The following is a 19368-nucleotide window of genomic DNA, read 5'->3' on the forward strand; positions in this document are numbered from 1 at the left end:
ATTTTAAACTCTTGGGAGTAAAGGGGAAGGTAAAGGAATCCCTACCCCTAAACACGCTCACTTGGTAGGATTTGAGCCCATACCTCTAAGATTTGATGTAAAAAACTTACCAAGTGAACCAACACTTTATTGGTATGTAAAATAAACCCATTGAGTTGTTAACTTGTTGAAATACTTACGAAGTACGGAGTAGCAAACTGAAGACCCTCCGTACTATGGTTCTGTTTGGCAAAACTAGCGGTAGCGAATAGCTTTTAGCAGTCGAGTAATGGGTAGTTGTTAGAGTAGCGAGTAGTTGTCAATGTAGCGGTTAACAAACGCTAACCGTTACCTAAAACGCTACCACCAAACAGGGTCTATCTTAAAAAAAAATAAAAAAATAAAAAAATAAAAAAAAAAAGAAGCGCCTTAAGAAAAAATCGGCATCTATACTTGAATCAAATTTTAAATATTATCTTCAACCTAATGAGAGAAAGGACCTTGTCAAATCAGCAACCAGCATATGTCCACTTTATGCCCACTTCTATCTTAAATGCGAAATATACATACCATCTATATATTCAAATTCATAATATTATACCATGATATGTATTATAGAATATTCTAGGATACATAAATTTGATACATTGAACATAATAACTCCACAAATACTAGTGCATGAAGAATATGGTATCAATATAATCCCAACCTGGGATTCCAAGCACCAAATCCAGCCATAGACACAACTTGCTTTAAGTTCAAGTGATATGAAGCTAAAGCATATATACTTCATACATGAGGAGCTTATTTGTCTACAAAAGTTTAGAGAAGCTTTTTAGTTGTAGCCTTGTAGGAGAATAAATGTGAATCAGGGCAGTAAATTCGCAATTACGACTGAGAACTCTTCAACAAGTAGCAAGTATATTACCTGAATCACTAGACTAATAACATGAACTTCAGTCCATTATCAAACCAGAAAGATCATATTTACCCTCAACATAACAGAGACATTCATCAGAGGTCAAAAGATCTACAGGAATCACATAAATGGCAGGATTCTTAGCACAATACTCAGTAAGAGTTTAAATGAACTTTTCATGAAGATGTAAAACAATAGTCAAGTGTGCCACATAGTGACTTTAGGCAGTGAACAGTGTAGGAAACAACATAACCTGATTTAGAATTGTCGCCCTGTGAAAAAGTTGTCTTTAAGTCAGCTGTGACATATTTTACATACAAGATTTACAGTAAACAGGAATTTGCAATCATCTGTTAAAGAAGTGGACTTCTCTGTGTTATAACTTTTGAATGTTGTTTTAGGTTCTTATTGATTTCAATTACCCATCTTCTGCTGGTTGAGATATTCAGTATATGTAAGAAGAGGACTTGTCTGTATTATAACTGGCTAAGTTGTTCTTCTAGCCTGCATCAACATCAAAAATATATGTCTCATTTTGAAGAATTGACACCATGAGATTGATAAATTAAATTAGTTGAAACCCTGCCTTACCCTAGTTGTTGGCACTAAGACAGTGTGGAAGAACTTTATAGGGATTAAGTATGCCATTCGGGTCCATCAACCTCTTGATAGAAACCATTAATTGTACCTGTGTGAAATTTGCCAGAAGTTTCAGACTTTAATGGGGAAAAATGATGTATGAGAAAGATAGGCAAGAAATGGGAGCATACAGTTGACATGAAAACACCCGACAGGTTTATCTGTCCTGTTTCAGTTAGCATAAAATTCAAGTTTACAGAATGGGTATCTTATCAACCACAATATCAAATACATATCCCAGTGATATACATCCATAACAGAAGAAAGCCATGATTCAATGCAAACTGTTAATAGAAAATCTACTGCGAAAAAAAAAAAAAAAAACAAAAAAAAAAAAAAAAAAAAAAAAAAAGGAGAGGGAGAGAAGACATGCAAGCAAGCTAAGGACCTGAAATCTGTAATGGAGAAACATTTTAACAGAACTTTTTTTACCCAATTCTCCTTGGGGAGGGGGAGCAGCTTACAAAAAAAATTAATGCAAATGATAAAGTCAACCATTACCACTTCAGGCGACTTGCTGTAGTAGAGTTTATTTGCTTTCATCAATCCAATCCCATGCTCAGCGCTGATACTCCCACGATGCTTAGATGTCCACTCATAGACAAAGGGCTCAATTTGTGCTAAAATCTGCAACACTCACACTTATTTAGGAATAGTATTCAGCATGCTGTTCAACCCATCCCACAAGATAGAAGAACTTACATCATCATTATACTGAGGAGATGTTATATTGAGGTGCAAGTTGCTATCTCCCAGGTGGCCGTACCCCACAACTTTGACTGGGTTACCTACAAACGGGGCCAAGCTAATGCTAAGACTGAAATCTGGGAGAGCTAGATTCCCATAACTTACCAATTTGGTTAAACTAGAGAAACTTCAAATTTTGGTTTAATGACCACAACAAAGTGCAGATACATGACATTACTAAATTGGTCCGGCAATTACATAATCCCTTTTTTTATTCCCCGTTTTCTCAATGTAATTTGTACCATATCTTCCACTCTTCCAGTTTAGTCAAAAATAATGATTCACATGGATATTGTACCTTTTCTTGAGCATCTTCATGGTTTTCACTGAAACCTACTTAGACATAGGGTAATTCAAATTTTGAATAACATATGCCACCATTACATTGTAATTTACAGATTTTCCAGAGTACAAACACCCTGCCCCCCTCTCCAACACAAAATATGGATGGCGAACCTCACTCTAACCAAACTTCTCTCAGGTTGCTCCATTAGGCCGTAAGTCATAAACATTTCCTCCTTGCTTTAAGCATCATGATACGCTGCTCATCCATAGAGAAAGGCCTCCCTATGAAAGAAATGCTTTCTTATCCATATCTCCATCTGGTAATATGCCCACCACTCCAGAAATGACACTAAATAATGAATCATAGTACCTAACCTAAGGCTAAAAGGAAACAAAGAAAAGCATGATATACCAAGATGCAAAGAAAACAGAGGGCTTTACCTAGGCGTGCTCGCATTTCGTCAACAAGATCATACATTTTCTCCAAAGGTAAAGACAAATCATACTTGTATACAGCCCCAAACTTCATCAACGCTTCTGGTATACCCTGCAAATATAGTAAAAAAATCTGATGCTATAAGCCCAATGAAATAAAAGAATATGAATAGCAAGATCCAACGACATATATAATGCAAGACAGCACATAATACAAGGAAATAAGCAGAAATGGAAAAGGTTAGGTGGAAAGTGCAATGATTATGTACAAAAACATTATGAGAAGTTGAGAACATATAAGAAAGTAAGCATGAATTTCGTGGCAACAAATAAGAGAATTAAATATAACTAGCAAGGTTATGGCTTGTTCTTACACGCTTTGTGACTCAATCTGCAGCATATGAAATCAGAATCTAAAATAGAAAAATGGATAGTTGTCATAATAGGGGGCCAAGAATCCCAGAATTAGAAATAATGAAATTGTGAAGATAAATTTTAGCTATGTGAATTCACAATGGATTCCCTCTAAGAATTAATGATTCGTGGAAAAAGACATACAAAATGGGCAATCATCATTACATATATGGGAAAAACAAAAGAAAGGTTAAGGTTGAAACCTCACGGATACGCCAAAATGAAGATACTTGATTAATGTCTTGTGCAACCACACCATCTAATATTAAACCACTTTCCATCAAGCGAAACAAGAACGTATCAAGCCTCTCTCTGGATACATAACCATCATCCAATTTCAGATCTATGAATTACTAATCATTATTTATAACAATATCCTGTTGGCAACCAATAAAAAAATATGTAAACAAACTACACATACTTTTCTTTAAAGTTAGCAAGATGGGTGGATGGGCCTCAGTTAGGAGTCAGGCTAGAGAAAAAGGGAGCAGAGACCAGCTCAGACAGAAAACCTAGGAACAGAGAGAGAGGGGGGGGGGGGGGGGGGGGCGGGGAGAGAGTCTATGCTTGGTACAGCCCTTAGCTACTTGGTCAAAGATAAATACACAAGTATATATGTGTTATAACTCTTATAAGTACCACCAATCTAGACATCGTTGATGGAAGAGAAACACCAACATTAAAACATGCCAACTGTTGTGTGCCTTGGTAGATACAAGACAGCAGCAAACCAACAACTAACTTAATAACTTCAGATACATACCTATCATAGGATTCATCACTCCCTGTGGTCTCAATCAGAACATAGAAGTTGTGCACTGCAGGAGGCAATGGATTTCTAACACCTTCTAGATTATTCAACACCTGTAACAGAATCAGCCAGGTAATTCTGTATCTTATTGATGTTCATTGAAATTAGTCATCAAAGGTAGAAATTAGTCATCAAATACCTAACTGAATGTTAATAAAATGACAAACAAACTAGTGTATTCTCCAAAAATAAAAAATAAAATAAAATTATAAAGAGACTAGAGAAACCTGAAGTTTTTATATGGTTATATAGCAAGCTAGAATAATATGAAGAGAATGCCAGTAATCCAGTATGCCACAAAGGTAGAAATTAGTCATCAAAACCCTAACTGGATGTTTGAATAGATTGAACTTTTTTCATACTTTACTATAGCTGCTATAATGCGAGGACAGGAGTTAACTACAGTAGTATATTTGTCTCTGGAATAAGGGGAGTAGAAATATACGTGACAGAGTTGGGTATCCAAAGAAAGTATTGAAGAAATTATCAGGAGAGTCATTTGCAAGAGAGAAAGACACGTTCCCCACACAATTATGTTCTAGACATTCTGAAATACCTAAAACTCGCGTTAAAACAAGAAAACAAATTACCAAAACAAATAGAACCAATGATTGATGGTTTAACCACAGAATCCCCATGTCATACTTTAAAATAACAAAATTTGTGGAAGCAATTGCAAGATATGTTACAATGTTAGGGCATAGAACGTTTAAGTGACCAAAAATACCATCACAAATTACGTTCTAGGCTTCTAACACCTATAAACCAGTTAACAAACTAAATGATTTAATTTCCAAATTTTCCCTTGGTCAAATTTAGCTATTTGAATCAAACTTAGACACCATAGTCACAAATCTGTTTAAAAAATCTTGCTTTATTTTAACAGAAGGTAGCAGTGCAGCCAGAGATGCAAGTTTAAACAGATGTTCAAAAATCAATTTTTCAGATATCAAGCATGTGTATGTGGATTTGCAACACAATGCAGCTTAATACCATATCTATCAAAGAAAAAGCTTACCGCGTCCATTGCATGACTATCCAAGAACTCAAACGCTGATAAGACCTCTCCAAGTTTCCTTCTGGCTTTAAATAAAAGTTTCTGTAAGAATTACATAGGAAAGATTAATTGGTTGAATTACTTTTTATCCCTATTAGACATCCATGGCAACAGACTTTGTTTTCGGTAGACACGGGAAGATAAATAACCACCTCAGAGATTTCACTGGACCCAGAAGTTAAATGAATAAAGGCAAGGTTCAAACCATCTTTAACTCAAATTTTTAGATTCCAGATAGAGTAATAACTACATGCCAGAAAACATACTCTTGAGTTTACAGTGTAGTAGGCGTGGGATGCAAGTTTCAAGGCACTATGTTTATACTAGATAGTACATGTAGTAGAAGACTCAAAATATATTAGTTGATCAGATTAAGCAGATAAGTGCACATATACAAATATGGTTTTCCATTCCATTCACCTTTCTGGGCAACAGATGAAATTTCCAGATAGAGAATCCACACACTGAATCCTACAAGTTGGTTAACACTTGGTTTGGTTTGCTGAACATGCAACACTCAAAGGAAACATTCTCACAAGCTATCGTAACAGGTCTGCTCAATGTTGTAAAACAAATGAAGATAAAAGATGAAAGTTGCATAACCCTTTGAATCTGTGATGGAGAGACAAAACATTCCATAACCCTTTAAATCTCCGATGGAGAGACAAAACTCTAACTCTGAATATAAGTTTATTTCTAAATTCTCCAGTGGTGTGGACCTATGGATCTCTTTATTTGTAGCCAAAAAAAATACATTTTCTCACTCTCAATAGGAATAAGGAAACATTTAAGTCTAGCTGTCTAGATAATTAACTCAACTTGGAGTCCAAACTAAGCCTTTATTGAAAAGAAACATTCCACCAGGTTCCAAGCTACAGCATAAATCTATTCGGTGGCACCACTAAATACTGATTGTTCACAGTAAGAAAATTTCACTGTTCACTACTCAGGCTTAAAATAAGAACACAACTTATGATCATACATAAATATGATAGGCATTACATGCTGGATACTAGCAAGGTACCTGACAGCTGAGATAGTCTTTACATGCCAAAAAGGCAAGGTTAGTAGCAGAAAGCTTTGGGGGAGTAAGGATGGAAACTTTAGTCACAATACCAAGCGATCCTTCACTTCCTGCGACCAGAGAAGCATATATACATTACTATTAGGGGGCAAAGATTGCATGTTATCATTCACTTACTTAGACTTGCTAAAAAAAATAAAAAAAGCAACAACAAAATCAAAGTTTAGTCACATACCTATAAACAAATGCTTCAAGTCATACCCAGTGTTATCTTTGCGTAAGATACCCAGCATGTCCATCACAGTACCATTGGCTGAAACAGCTTCAAGGCCTACAGAAGAATTCTCATGTAAATGCTGTACCAGTAGCTGATAAAATCATTTCTGATGTCAAGATGAAAAAATGGAAGCAACCTAAAATTAAGCAGTGTATAAATTTTTCTTCAACAACTTAAAACCCAATTGAGTAGTGGTATGTCTATAGAAATAACCTACAAAAATAAAGTACTCTACATATGTTTTTCCTGTTTATCTTGCATATAGTCACATAGCGCAGGCTAGTCACATAATGCCACTTCAATTCATCACGGTAGCTTACTCAAAAGAAATGACATACAAACAGCAATAGGGACAGTGTACATGCACAGAGACATATGATGATATGAGTAAGGCCCTACACCTTGGTCTTCCATTTATAAAATACCAATGACAAACCCACTTCCCTGGATGAAGTGGCATGTGCCTTTAGCCAACCAACATGATTTTTGCCTTTTTGGCCTTGGAATACTACCCGGCACTATAGGTCTCCAACCTATATCCAATGATGTGCCTCTTCATACATAAAAGGTGGTTAGCAGCAATTACAATTGGGCATTTTGCAAGGTACACCACATGTGTAGCATTGCCATCCATAGGCGAGGACCATGAAGCAGTACTGTCAACACAAAGCAACAAAGACACAAGCTATCACATGCATTAAGCTTAAAGTAAAATCAGTCTAGCCATGCACAAGGGTCCAATCCATCCTAGTCCTACCTAATGTTTGTCCCGAGTCAATCTTCCCATAGTTCCCCACCTGTCTCTAGACTTAATCAGTCACTCTTTCTCACTTGTACGCTAAGAACACCAATAATTATTTCATCTGAAAGTCAATCTAAGCATTTTTATTTCAGCTAAAAAAATTTGTTTGAAAGTTGCATCAGAGTACTAGTCTATGTCTAACCTCCATTTGAAGTTCATCATTCATTACAATGAAGAAATTCAAAAACAAGCATCCTATTTAATTTTCCATTTATCAGATATAGATCCAAGCAAACAATAAAGTAATTATGTAGGCTTGAAACACCACTATTTTACATTTCTTTTGCTTATAGCTTAATTTTATGAAATTGTCATTTAAATTATTTTAAAACATCTGCAAAGGTATAACATGTTAACATAATTAATACATGGAACTTGGGATAAGGGAAACCTAAATGCAAAGATACACTACCTAAAACATTTCCATGCAAAGATCCGTAACGAACCAAGCGTAAGCCACCAGCATTGGTAGAAACATTTCCACCTATCTGACAGCTTCCTTTGGCTCCCAAATCAAGAGGCATCACAAATCTAAAGAATAAAAAAATTCAGCATAAGTATTACATACAACATCTGAAATAGCACTGCAAAAAAAAAATTTACTTGAAGCAAGGATTATACTACTTTTCTAAAGCTGGTCATTATAGCATCACACAATCATACATACTAATATACAATAGACATTTGGAAATGAAAGATAAAAGAGCATAAGTATTCATAAAAGAACAAGTTGATACAATATTTGAACACATAATAGAATAATAAAACTGAAAGATCCTTCACAACCTCAAATTATCCAATTTCATATCGCGCTCATTTTTCAATGACCTAGTAGCACAGTTAGGCACTTAAGATACCATATATATGAAGTACGAATTAACATAACAGAGCTTACCCTTCATTGTCCAAAAAAGATTCCAGATTTTCCAATATGCATCCTGCTTCGCAAACTAGTATACCACTGACCTAAAAAAATACAACAAGTTTTTACAATTGGAAGCATTACAAAAATGGGAGCTAAAGTACTCTTATCTAATCATCCAATTTAGAAGGCATACCAAAGTTAATGAATAGCACAGGGTTACTCATCATGCATTGATAGAGGGAAAATAATAAATATGAAGAACAAAAGCTACAAGGTCTGTTAAGACTATATGTCCTTTTTGCCACTAATTCCATAAAATCTTTAAGAGTTCAAACAGTTACCTACAACTTTTGCTAGCATTCCTACATGATTTTTAGAGTAGTTAACTACTACTGCTACTACTACATGATAGATTAACTAATTAAGTATGATATAAGGCATACCTTATCGAAAGATATGATCTTGTTCATTTGACTCACGTTGACAATAACCTACAAAAGAAAAAGAAGAGAAACAATCATTCCACATATTAAACTTTATTCTTTATTCTTTACAGCTTAAAAAAGACCAGTATATGTAGATATCAACTAACACAATTGGTAAGGTCCGTAAGGAATGGTATCCAAGACCTTGATATAAAAAAACACATATGAAGAAACAAGGACTCAAGTACTAACTCTGCTCAGGACAGATTAACAAATTCCAGCAATCGAGAGACAACTGTATAAATCATGATTAACCACTTAAACAGCGCCATTATGAAGTCAGAATTTGGTTCAGTTAAGCTACAATCAACTGCTCAAATCTGCAGCACATATTACCAGGACTGGCACACATAACAAAGTTTTCTAACAGCCATTTCCAGTGGGATGTGAAAATGTTGTGTTTGACATAAAGCACACAGCCTACAAGACAATACTTTGACAAAATGATGGATCAAACAACATAATGGTAACACACAAGTACATTTTCATATATTTTACAGCGTATATTAAAAGAATATTTCCTTGGTTAAATTAAAAGGGTTACAATCCTAGTTCTTTCAAAAAATATTATATTACCTCATCAAAGACGGGCACACTTCCACCAACAAGACCAGTATTACCCCCTTGAGGGACGATAGCCAAATGTCTAGAGTTGCAATATCTCATTATATGAGAAACCTGGAAAATGAAACAAAATAGTTTGAGTAGAATCATCATAATCCATTTCTCACAATAACCTGGAAAGCTGTTTGGGGCTTTGGGCATATATTCGAGTCTTAAAGCTTCCTTTTCTTATGATCAACTTAGTTATAATTCATTTGTACGGGTACAAAACAAAGAATCATAGTTTTTCTTAATAGGTGAACAGTAGTTATCTATAAAACCTAGCATTCCACAAAGATTAAATCCTATTTCAACGTTTGACCACGGACCAGAACGATCCACATTACAAGTACCACTGTGATGAGCAAATGATTTTTCTAAGCCGAGATCATGATTCATAACATAGTTGCTTTCCTAAGTTGGCATTAGAGTTAGACAAGAAAAATGGACAATTACCTCTTCAGTGGTCCTGGGTAGTAGCATAAGCTTGCTTGAGCCTTGGTACTTATGCATCCAATCTGTGTTTGCAGGCTGAAGCCTATCTGGGTCCTGTATTACATTGTTCTCCCTCAATATACTCTTAAAGTAGGTGATATCCTTGGTATTTATCTCTGAGAATGATGCACTTCTCTCAACTGGTGCAGATCCATAAAATCTTACAGGAAGATTTGAGCTTCTCAGAAAAGTACCCTGATGAAGCACTCTGCGATCTATCAATATGTTGAGTAATTGCTGAAAACTCTGCCTCTGTTGTTCGGTGAATGAGCTTAATGATGTGAAACTTCTACCAAAGTTAAACATAGAGCCTGTAAAAGTTTGATGTTATCTTATGAAAGTGCATCCAAAATTTTATTTATGCTAAGTGGAATGAATGATCCACCAAGGTACTTCTTCTACTATGAGCCTATGATACTTATCCACTAAAACTCCCACATCTTCATTATACAAAACCCCTGCTAAGGTAGGAGCATATGTGTTGCCCCTTGAGTGCGAAAAGAGCAACAACAACAACAACTAAGCCTTATGGACATGAATTGAAATTAAGAAAAGAGCAACAATCATTAAATTAAAACCAGTGTAGCATCAAACCATTTAGAAGATCAGCATTAAGTCATAATTGTAAAGCCCTGAATCTTTTGGCCTGTTAGGCATTTTCCTTGTCCTTCTCGTATTGACAATGAAAGCAAGTACCGTTATTCATAATTCTTTCAACGAGATTGACAAAAAATTACTCCCTCCAAATCCTCAATGCCTCTCTTTTTAATTTGTGGAATCAATTTGACTTCATGGACTTCCCTATTATGGATCACCCTCCAATAACAATAATTTTTAATAGTCATACAAGTGTTTCGAATATTGGTATACATTATATAATACTACATCCTTCATATTAATTAAAAAAGAATTTGACATATACAACACCTATAGTATGTTTGGATAAAGAAAGGGGAAAGAAAAGAAGGGGAGAGAGGAGGAGAAAGAAAGGGAGGGGAGGGAAGAATGGTGAGTTTTACTTCCAAATCTCTCCATTGTTGGAGGGATCAATTTCTCTCTCCCCTCTAATTCCCTTCCTTCTTCAGTTGTAATCCAAATGAAAGATGCCCCATCTCTCCATTTCCCTTCCCTTCCTTTCCCTCCATTTCCTTCAATCCAAACACACCGCTAGTGTGGAGTTGTGGACAATGAAGGTCAACTTGCTTAATTGATCAAGAGTATTGGGGGTGAAACCCGAGACACGAAATCAAATCTCATCTACACCACTGCCTAACCATAAAACGCAGACCCTTGACCCTTTGTTACCCGCCCTCTTTTCTCCAATTTTATCTACAATAGTTGCTACTGTATTTAAACATGATAATTCCAAAAATAGACAAAATTAATTGAGTAAGCGATAAATTCAATTGTTATGCTACTTGATTTTAGTTCAAATTTTGAATCACTTCAAAAATTGATTAGCAGAATAGAATTTCATAATATTGAGCAATTCGCACAGAAATAGAAGGAAAAGAAGCAACGATCAATGGAGAGAGAAGAAACCTGAATCGGAGGATCGAGAAGTGAGAAGAGAGTTGGGAAGTAAAGAACGATGATTGGAGGAAAGAGGCCTTGAAGAAGCACGCCATTGCCATAGCAGTGCATAAGCTCGTCGTTTCTCCATTTTCTCTCACTTTTTTTTTTTTTTTTTTTTTTAATTTTTTTCTCGTTTTCGGAGTACTTATTGTTTAGTGGCGTTGGTAATGAAATACGGCATCTGCCTGCATGATGCATAAGACTTGAGTATACGGCATTCAACGGAGTATGACTGTATGAGACTAATACTCGTAACTCAATCTCAATTGGTAGGAAAGGGTGATAGCTTGGCAATTTGATACTCTCTACGCTCCACGATGATTAACACAAACTTTTATCGCTATTAATATGCTAAATTTGACTATGATTTTTTTAATAAATATATTGAAAACAAATGTTGTACAAAAAAATGTCGTCTTATAAAATGTCGTTAAATAAATTTAATTTAAAGTTTCATAATATCAATCTTTTTAAAAAAATTTAATACTTGTATTTTTTAACTATATGTATACAAAGTATATACTTATGCACAATTAGTGCATTAATTAGATTAGTACTCGTGCGTTGCACGGTGGTGATAAGTAATTAATCCGTATTTTTTTTATATCTGTTGTTGTTGATAACTTTTCAATTTTTTTAAAAATTTTTTGTATAAAGATTGTTTTTATAAATATAAAAAAACATGTACATAATCCTTTCTTTAGTGGTTATTTTTTTTATGCTACATCATAATATTTACTATGTTATTCAAAATATATTAAAATGATGATTAGACAATATATATTTAATGTTGCATTATCTATTGAGCTTATACGTTTTAGAGTGGAAGTTTAAAAAAACAGTATCTATATCTATTAAATATTGTTGTATTAGGAATATCCAAAATTAGTACGGAGTATACAACAATAATACAATATTGATACAAAATTCAAGTTTTAGATTTTTAGTTTCATACCTACTTTGTCTAATTTCTAGTAAGTAAAATGAAAGGGCAAAAAAAAAAAAAAAAAAGAAAAAAGAATTGATGACATTATATTGAAGTTTGGAGGGAATTTTTTTATTAAGTAAGACACTTTAAGGAATTGATGATATCAGCACGTTTTGTTTCAGTAATAGTTAATAGATTTGTTAAATTGATACTTATATAAATATATACTGGTTTTCTTATTTATATTTAGGGTCAAATTTAGTGAAAATACTTTATACTTAAGAGGGATGGGGTGGATAATTTCAATATGTTAAGGCTGATAAACGATAAATAGACCATTTTAAGTATCTTTTGTATTAGGCTATACGTGCAAGTCTTGATTAGTCTTATAAAAGACGTATGCTCCACTATTAAAGTTGTTTTTATAAATCAATTGAGAAAATTATCTGAAATAATACGTGTATAAATTACATATAGTACGGAGTATAATTGTTTTGTGCAAATTAATCAAAGATGAGGAAATTGAGCCCATCAATACCATTTTCTACAATGTTTTGTTTTATTATCGAAGGTAAATCTATTAGGTAAGGAAATTGGATAGTTTAAGTAATTTTTTTGAATGCTTGAGAGTTGAGAGCAACAAGATGTTTTTTTAGTTATTCAATGCAATTTTATCAGTTCAAGTTTATACAGATAGTCAAATTAAACGAAAAACCCTATAAAAAGGGTGAGACTGTGGGCATGGTCAAATTCAAAGGGAATGGGTGTTATCCTCCTCCATTGTCCTTGCCCATGAGCTTCAATGTCACCGTTCATTGAAGTTTTTTTGAATTCCCTCCTCCTTTAACGATTTCTTCACGAAGCAAACGACATTTGTTAGGTTTCAATCTACGAGCTTCGTTATATGGCAATGTATCCAAGTTAGTCAAATTAAAATTACAGTGTAACCCCTTGTTAAACTGAATTCATTTTTCGATATACCTTTAATATGGTTGTTAATATTAGGGGTGCTAATCGAGTTGAGCAACTCGGACTTGACTCGGTCAAAGCTTGGTCAAAACTCGGCTTGAGTTGGCTCGACTCGAGATGTTAACGAGCACGAGTTGAGCAAACTCTAACTCGATTCGATAAGCTCGTGAGCAACTCGATATTATATTTTTATTAATATAGAATTTACAAGCAAAGTTATTACCATAAACAAATTTGACACTTAATAAGAGGTAATTTATATTATCAAAAAAGAAAGAGTAAATCTTTAATAATAAATAAAATAATTAAAAGAAAACTATATAAGTGGAAAAAAAACAATAAAGGCCTATAATTTTAGAAAGGCCAAAACTTTAACGAGCAGATTGTGAGCTACTCGACTCTAAACTTTAACGAGCACGAGTCGAGCAGATTTTATTGGCTCGAAACTTTAACGAGCACTAGTTGAGCACATAAAAAAAGTTTTCGAGTCGAGTCGAGCACCCGTTAGCTGATCGACTCGCCCGATTAACACCTCTCTTATGCACGTCAAAAAGATCGACTTGTATTTTCTGGGCCGCAGCAACTCTATCCAATTTGAGGACGGGAGAGAAATGCAAAACCAGTCCACAAAAACAAGGGCGACAGCCGCACTCACAGTCTGAGAAGCTCGCGCAGACACCCATCAATGGCGTCGTCTTGTTCGTTGACAACATCGTTGTCGTCCATAGTTAACCGCCCTCCTTACTCCCTCTGTATTCATCTCCACCGACGATGCGTCTCTTTCTCTCTCTCCCGTCTCCCCTCCCTCATCCGCCACCCTCCCACTACCAAGTGGGCCACCACCATCCCCACCTTTACCCTTTCTCTTTCTAGAAACTTCTCCAATCTTCCTGATGCCCTAAATCTCCGACATTTCATGCCTCGTGCTTCTCTCTCTCCTACTGAGATTCTTCCTGAGTAAGTGTTTTTTTATTTAACTCACTTCTTCTTTATCGTTATTGTTATGATTTGCTTAATTGTATGAATTTTGCCTGTAATGGTCTAATTGATGATTTGGGGATGAGTTTGATCTCATCCGCTGTTTTCTGACCTTAATTACACCATTATTTCTGATAGTTTAGGTCAATTGGATGATTTTTGTAAGTCCAAGTTAAACCCTAAATTTCGATTTGCTGATTAATTGAATTATTTTATGAAGGGGAGCCTTTTCTGTTTGATCAGATTTTTTATTTTATTTTTATGTACGACTCTAAGAGAAGCAGAAGATTTTTAGAGGGAATGCTTGTGGTCTTGTAGACACTTGCGCATAGGCTACGGAGTCTCATTTATGGATCAATAATATATTGTGCAACATCTTATAGTGCAGTGGATTCTAATCACATTTAACTTCCTATACCAAGAAAGGATATCCCACCAACTTTGCAATTCACAAACCGCCACAAGCTGATACTATTTATTATCATTGAACCTCGACGAATCACTTTTATACCTCATTTGAACTCCAATAGTCCATTGCAGACTACAAACTTTCTTTATGTCTTCATTTTGTGGGGAATTGTATGTCTTTTAATATCGCTTGGTTTCTAAGATGGTCTTTCCTTCTTGCTTTCGTTGATGTTTGTGTAGCACTTTGGAAGTTTCTGAGGCTCCTCAAAAAGGTCGTGTTTATCATGAGACATATGGTTGTCAGATGAATGTCAATGACATGGAAATTGTATTGGCTATTATGAAGAATGCTGGGTATAATGAAATGGTTGAGGCTCCTGAGAGTGCAGAGGTCATCTTTATCAATACTTGTGCAATTAGGGACAATGCAGAACAGAAAGTATGGCAACGTCTCAATTACTTTTGGTTTCTGAAGAGGAATTGGAAAACCAATGTTGCCCAAGGGAGGTCACAGTCTGTCCGCCCTCCTAAAGTTGTGGTTTTGGGATGCATGGCTGAGAGATTAAAGGATAAGATACTAGATGCAGATAAGATGGTGGATGTCGTGTGTGGACCTGATGCTTATAGAGACCTTCCACGTTTACTTGAGGAGGTAGATTATGGTCAAAAAGGGATAAACACTCTTCTATCTCTTGAAGAAACTTATGCTGACATAAGTCCAGTCCGAGTTTCAAAGAATTCCATTAGTGCTTTTGTCTCTGTTATGAGAGGTTGCAACAATATGTGCTCATTTTGCATTGTTCCATTCACAAGAGGTAGGGAGCGCTCACGTCCTGTAGATTCAATTGTTAGAGAGGTAGAAGAGCTTTGGAAGGAAGGGGTTAAAGAAGTAACACTCCTTGGGCAAAATGTGAATAGCTATAATGACGCATCTGGAGTTGAAAAGGATGTTGAACCTGGAAACAATTGGGAACTCAGTGAAGGCTTTTCGAGTATGTGCAAGGTGAAAACAACGGGCCTGCGCTTTGCTGACTTATTGGATAGGCTTTCCACTGAATTCCCTGATATGCGGTTCAGATACACATCTCCGCACCCCAAAGATTTTCCTGACGATCTGCTGTATCTTATGCGGGATAGATATAATATCTGCAAAAGCGTACATTTACCTGCTCAATCTGGAAATAGTGAAGTACTTCAAAGAATGCGACGGGGCTATACTCGAGAGGCATACTTGGAACTTATAGAGAAAATTCGCAGGATAATTCCAGATGTTGCTCTGACAAGTGATTTTATATGCGGTAAGGATACTGTGCTGCTAATATATCCAATTTTTAGGTTGCATTATAGTAGTATAACCACATAGACGAGATAGGGATATCTATTTTTTTTTTTGATGACCTCTTGTAACTTTGGTACCTATAATTGTGTATAATTTTACAGGAATTACTTTTCCCCTGTATTATTTGTGTTCCTAAATACAATTCATGCATGTGCCTTGTGGATTCCCTTCTTTGCAGATCTATCTTGGAAAACCTATATGACCCTCTAGTATCAAGCCAGCTCAGTTTCCTCTGATATTCAAATATATATTTTGTGGTGCTTGATCTTGTTTAATAAGCAACTGTGTCAATGTAATTGTTGACTTGTTGATTCCATTCAGAAGTCTCATGCTATCAATTGTCTTTCCTGCAAGTGCTTATTTTGAAATTTAGATAGTGTTAACTACTCTTTCTATCCAGAATAGTCACAATTTTCTCAACCTCTGATAAATATGGATATGTTTTTATAAATATACCCCGCATAGTAGTCGTGTTATTTCTATCTTCTCCCCAATCATCAAACCATTACTATACTAGGGAAGACCCTTTTTTTAAGGAATCCTAACATAGTATATGCGACTGACTATTAAGTCCTAGTAGAGGGAGTCTCTATCTTGTGATTTTCCTATAGAGATGATTAGACAAAGTGGAGTTTTACACTTTCAATCATCGTACTTTTGTTTAATGTATTGTAAACCATGTGTATTTATTAATTTATATCTGCCAATTTTTGCAGGCTTTTGTGGGGAAACAGAGGAGGCATTTAGAGATACAGTTAGCCTCATCAAGGCTGTTGGCTACGATATGGCATACATGTTTGCCTACAGCATGAGGGAGAAAACTCATGCCCATAGGAATTATACTGATGATGTTCCTGAAGATGTCAAGCAAAGGAGGCTGACAGAAATGATCGAGACCTTTCGTGAGAGTACCGGTAAGAGGTACGATTCTCAGGTTGGTACAATTCAGCTCGTGTTGGTTGAAGGACCCAATCGAAGAGCTCCTGAAACAGAGCTGATTGGTAAGAGTGACAAGGGTCATAGAGTTATATTTCCAATTATGCCATTGCCTAATAGAGATAGCCAAGATGAAAATAAGCGAAATCCTGGAGTTGGTGACTTTGTAGAAGTCAAAATATCGAGATCCACGAGAGCAACCCTCTTTGGGGAAGCTCTTGCAATAACCAAACTAAGTTCTTTCTACAAGGTTGCGGAGGAAGAAGCCATGGTTTGTGCTGGTAGATCATGATAAGGTTTATGCTTACAATATGTAATTTATACTCATAAATTGCCTTTTTTGTACTAGGAAATTTTGGTTAAATATAGCGAAACTTTAACCATATTTATTTGTCTCCCCACTGCTTCACTTGTTCTGCCAATCAATCTGCCATGAACACTGGCTTCATTAAGGAAACATGTAGGATAAGCAGGACTGCTCTCCATTAATGGTGGGTGACAATGATCTGCTGCTTGTATTTTGTACAGAAATTATTGGTGTACCCTTGAGCTTTGACTATTATTTTATGAGACAAAGTTGAAACTTCAGAAGTTGGAAATTGGAAGAAACATGAATGGTGAAGCCTCCTTTGTATAAAGTGAATGATGAATGACACAAACTCCCTTGCTCAAGCTCTATAAAGTTCATAAGATTTCAGGTGACTCAAATTCACCCTTAATCATCATATAAATTTGTTGATGTTCTAATAATTGCATGTTCGTTTTTTAATTCTTTGTATGAGATGCAGGCCTTGATTGATAGTCGTATGATATTTATAAAACTATTGTACTCTGTACTTCTGTAGAATGCTTAATTTAGATAAAAATTATACGGAGTATTCCAACACTTCCATGGAAAAGGCACAATGTTGCTTTGGTGCTTAATGTTACTTTTGGTTTGAAAAAGATTTGAATATCAATTTGGTGTATTCTTGTTTTGGTGCATATCTATATTCCTCGTTAAAGTAAGATTGGTCCCTATTGATACGGGATTATCAAATAAAAGAAGATACAAGGTTAGAAGGTAATGTCTTTGTTGAAGTTGAACCAGAGGAAGTGGACAATTTGCAATTTCCATCCTATGTAGGAACAGTCTTCTCCTCACAAACCAGTCTTTTCTGGTATTATCAAAGACAATTCTATTGGTAGCTGCTAGTACAGTACTACACGCATCTATTTACACCATCATCCATTATAGCAGAAGATAGTGGGCTACATTCCGGAAAGAAACTTAAAAAGGTCTAGACTTAAAACTAATTTAGAGCTGATCCAAACCAAAAACTAGTCTCCTTGTTGGAAGTTAGTCACAATATACAGAGTACGTAAATATGATACGATTCGAATAAGTACTGATATATACGGAGTAACTTGTTTTCACCCTCTAACCCTATGCCTACCTTGGAATTCTATTTAATTGTTGCTATACGAGGATATTCCTTATTTCTAAAATGTCTAACTTCCTTGTCCGAATCAAACTATTTGTGAAAAGTCTCATCTTAATAAGGTCCTTCATCTTACATTCTTACCTACAAATAGAATAAGATGAAGAAATTAGAAAGAGTTGACTTGTAAGATGTAGCCAATAGGCTAGATTTTAAAAGGAAGTATCCAGGGCAGCATGAATAACCACGCACATTTAAGAATGCTGTAGTTTGTTTGGCCAAATGAGTGGAAGCACTAGCCCTGTACATTGTAGCACTCCTACTTGGTAAGGCGTAGCAGCCCACCCAAGAATAAGATGTGCAATTTAAAGGAAAATTATTAAATGTAAATTAGAAAGTGTAATAGTAGTACAGAGTACTGGCCTATAGTTTGCAGGGGTCTATGGGCTTACTAGCAGAATAGTAGTGCTCCAGTCACTTAATGCTCTCAACAGATGAGAACACACGTTGATATTGCTGCCTTTTTTTTTTCTTTATCAATCTGTGTAACATTCATCCTTTTACTACCAATTTTTCATATTCTGTATTTATTGTATGATTTGTATCTGATCTGAGTATTCCTTCTCATTTGCAGGAATGAATGCTGATTTTCAACCTTACAGCTTCTATCTGCATTGTCAGAGCCATTTGGTATTTCAATTTGAATGTTTATATTTCCTTCTTTTTGCATTTTCTTAGCTACTTAGCTAGGTTATATGAATTTCTTTAGAAGCCTAAAGTTAATAACAAGTCAAAAATCAAGTTTTGTTAAGGTGTGCTGTGCATGCTAGAGAGGCTAATAAATGTAGAGTTGAAGTTGTCACATTACTCTAATTTTTTAAGCTCGTGATTTTAGTAGAAACACCTTTTTCACTAATCACTAGTTATCCTTCTCATAATCTCTCACGTCTCTACTGCTCAATGACTGTTGAAAATTA

At 35.3% G+C, this 19368-nt stretch overlaps 2 protein-coding genes across 2 annotated transcripts; one reads left to right on the top strand and one right to left on the bottom strand.

The window, feature by feature from the left end:
- Positions 1-1054: 1054 nt before the first annotated feature.
- Positions 1055-11733, bottom strand: LOC110685858 (D-2-hydroxyglutarate dehydrogenase, mitochondrial-like). The gene is made up of 16 exons (XM_021862397.1): positions 11380-11733; positions 9799-10148; positions 9316-9417; positions 8698-8745; positions 8285-8355; positions 7802-7920; positions 6546-6641; positions 6311-6420; positions 5248-5328; positions 4182-4282; positions 3622-3730; positions 3011-3116; positions 2240-2325; positions 2039-2164; positions 1490-1586; positions 1055-1402 (listed from the first exon to the last, which is right to left on the bottom strand). Exons 1-15 carry the CDS (start codon positions 11498-11500, stop codon positions 1491-1493), a joined length of 1722 nt encoding a protein of 573 aa, XP_021718089.1. The 5' UTR covers positions 11501-11733; the 3' UTR covers positions 1055-1402; position 1490.
- Positions 11734-13872: 2139 nt separating this feature from the next.
- LOC110685859 (CDK5RAP1-like protein) lies at positions 13873-17695 on the top strand. Its single transcript, XM_021862398.1, has 3 exons — positions 13873-14266; positions 14936-15993; positions 16751-17695. Exons 1-3 carry the CDS (start codon positions 13995-13997, stop codon positions 17260-17262), a joined length of 1842 nt encoding a protein of 613 aa, XP_021718090.1. The 5' UTR covers positions 13873-13994; the 3' UTR covers positions 17263-17695.
- The last annotated feature ends 1673 nt before the right edge of the window (positions 17696-19368 follow it).

Source organism: Chenopodium quinoa, unplaced genomic scaffold (assembly GCF_001683475.1).
Source record: "Chenopodium quinoa cultivar QQ74 unplaced genomic scaffold, ASM168347v1, whole genome shotgun sequence".
NCBI classification, from domain to species: domain Eukaryota; kingdom Viridiplantae; phylum Streptophyta; class Magnoliopsida; order Caryophyllales; family Amaranthaceae; genus Chenopodium; species Chenopodium quinoa.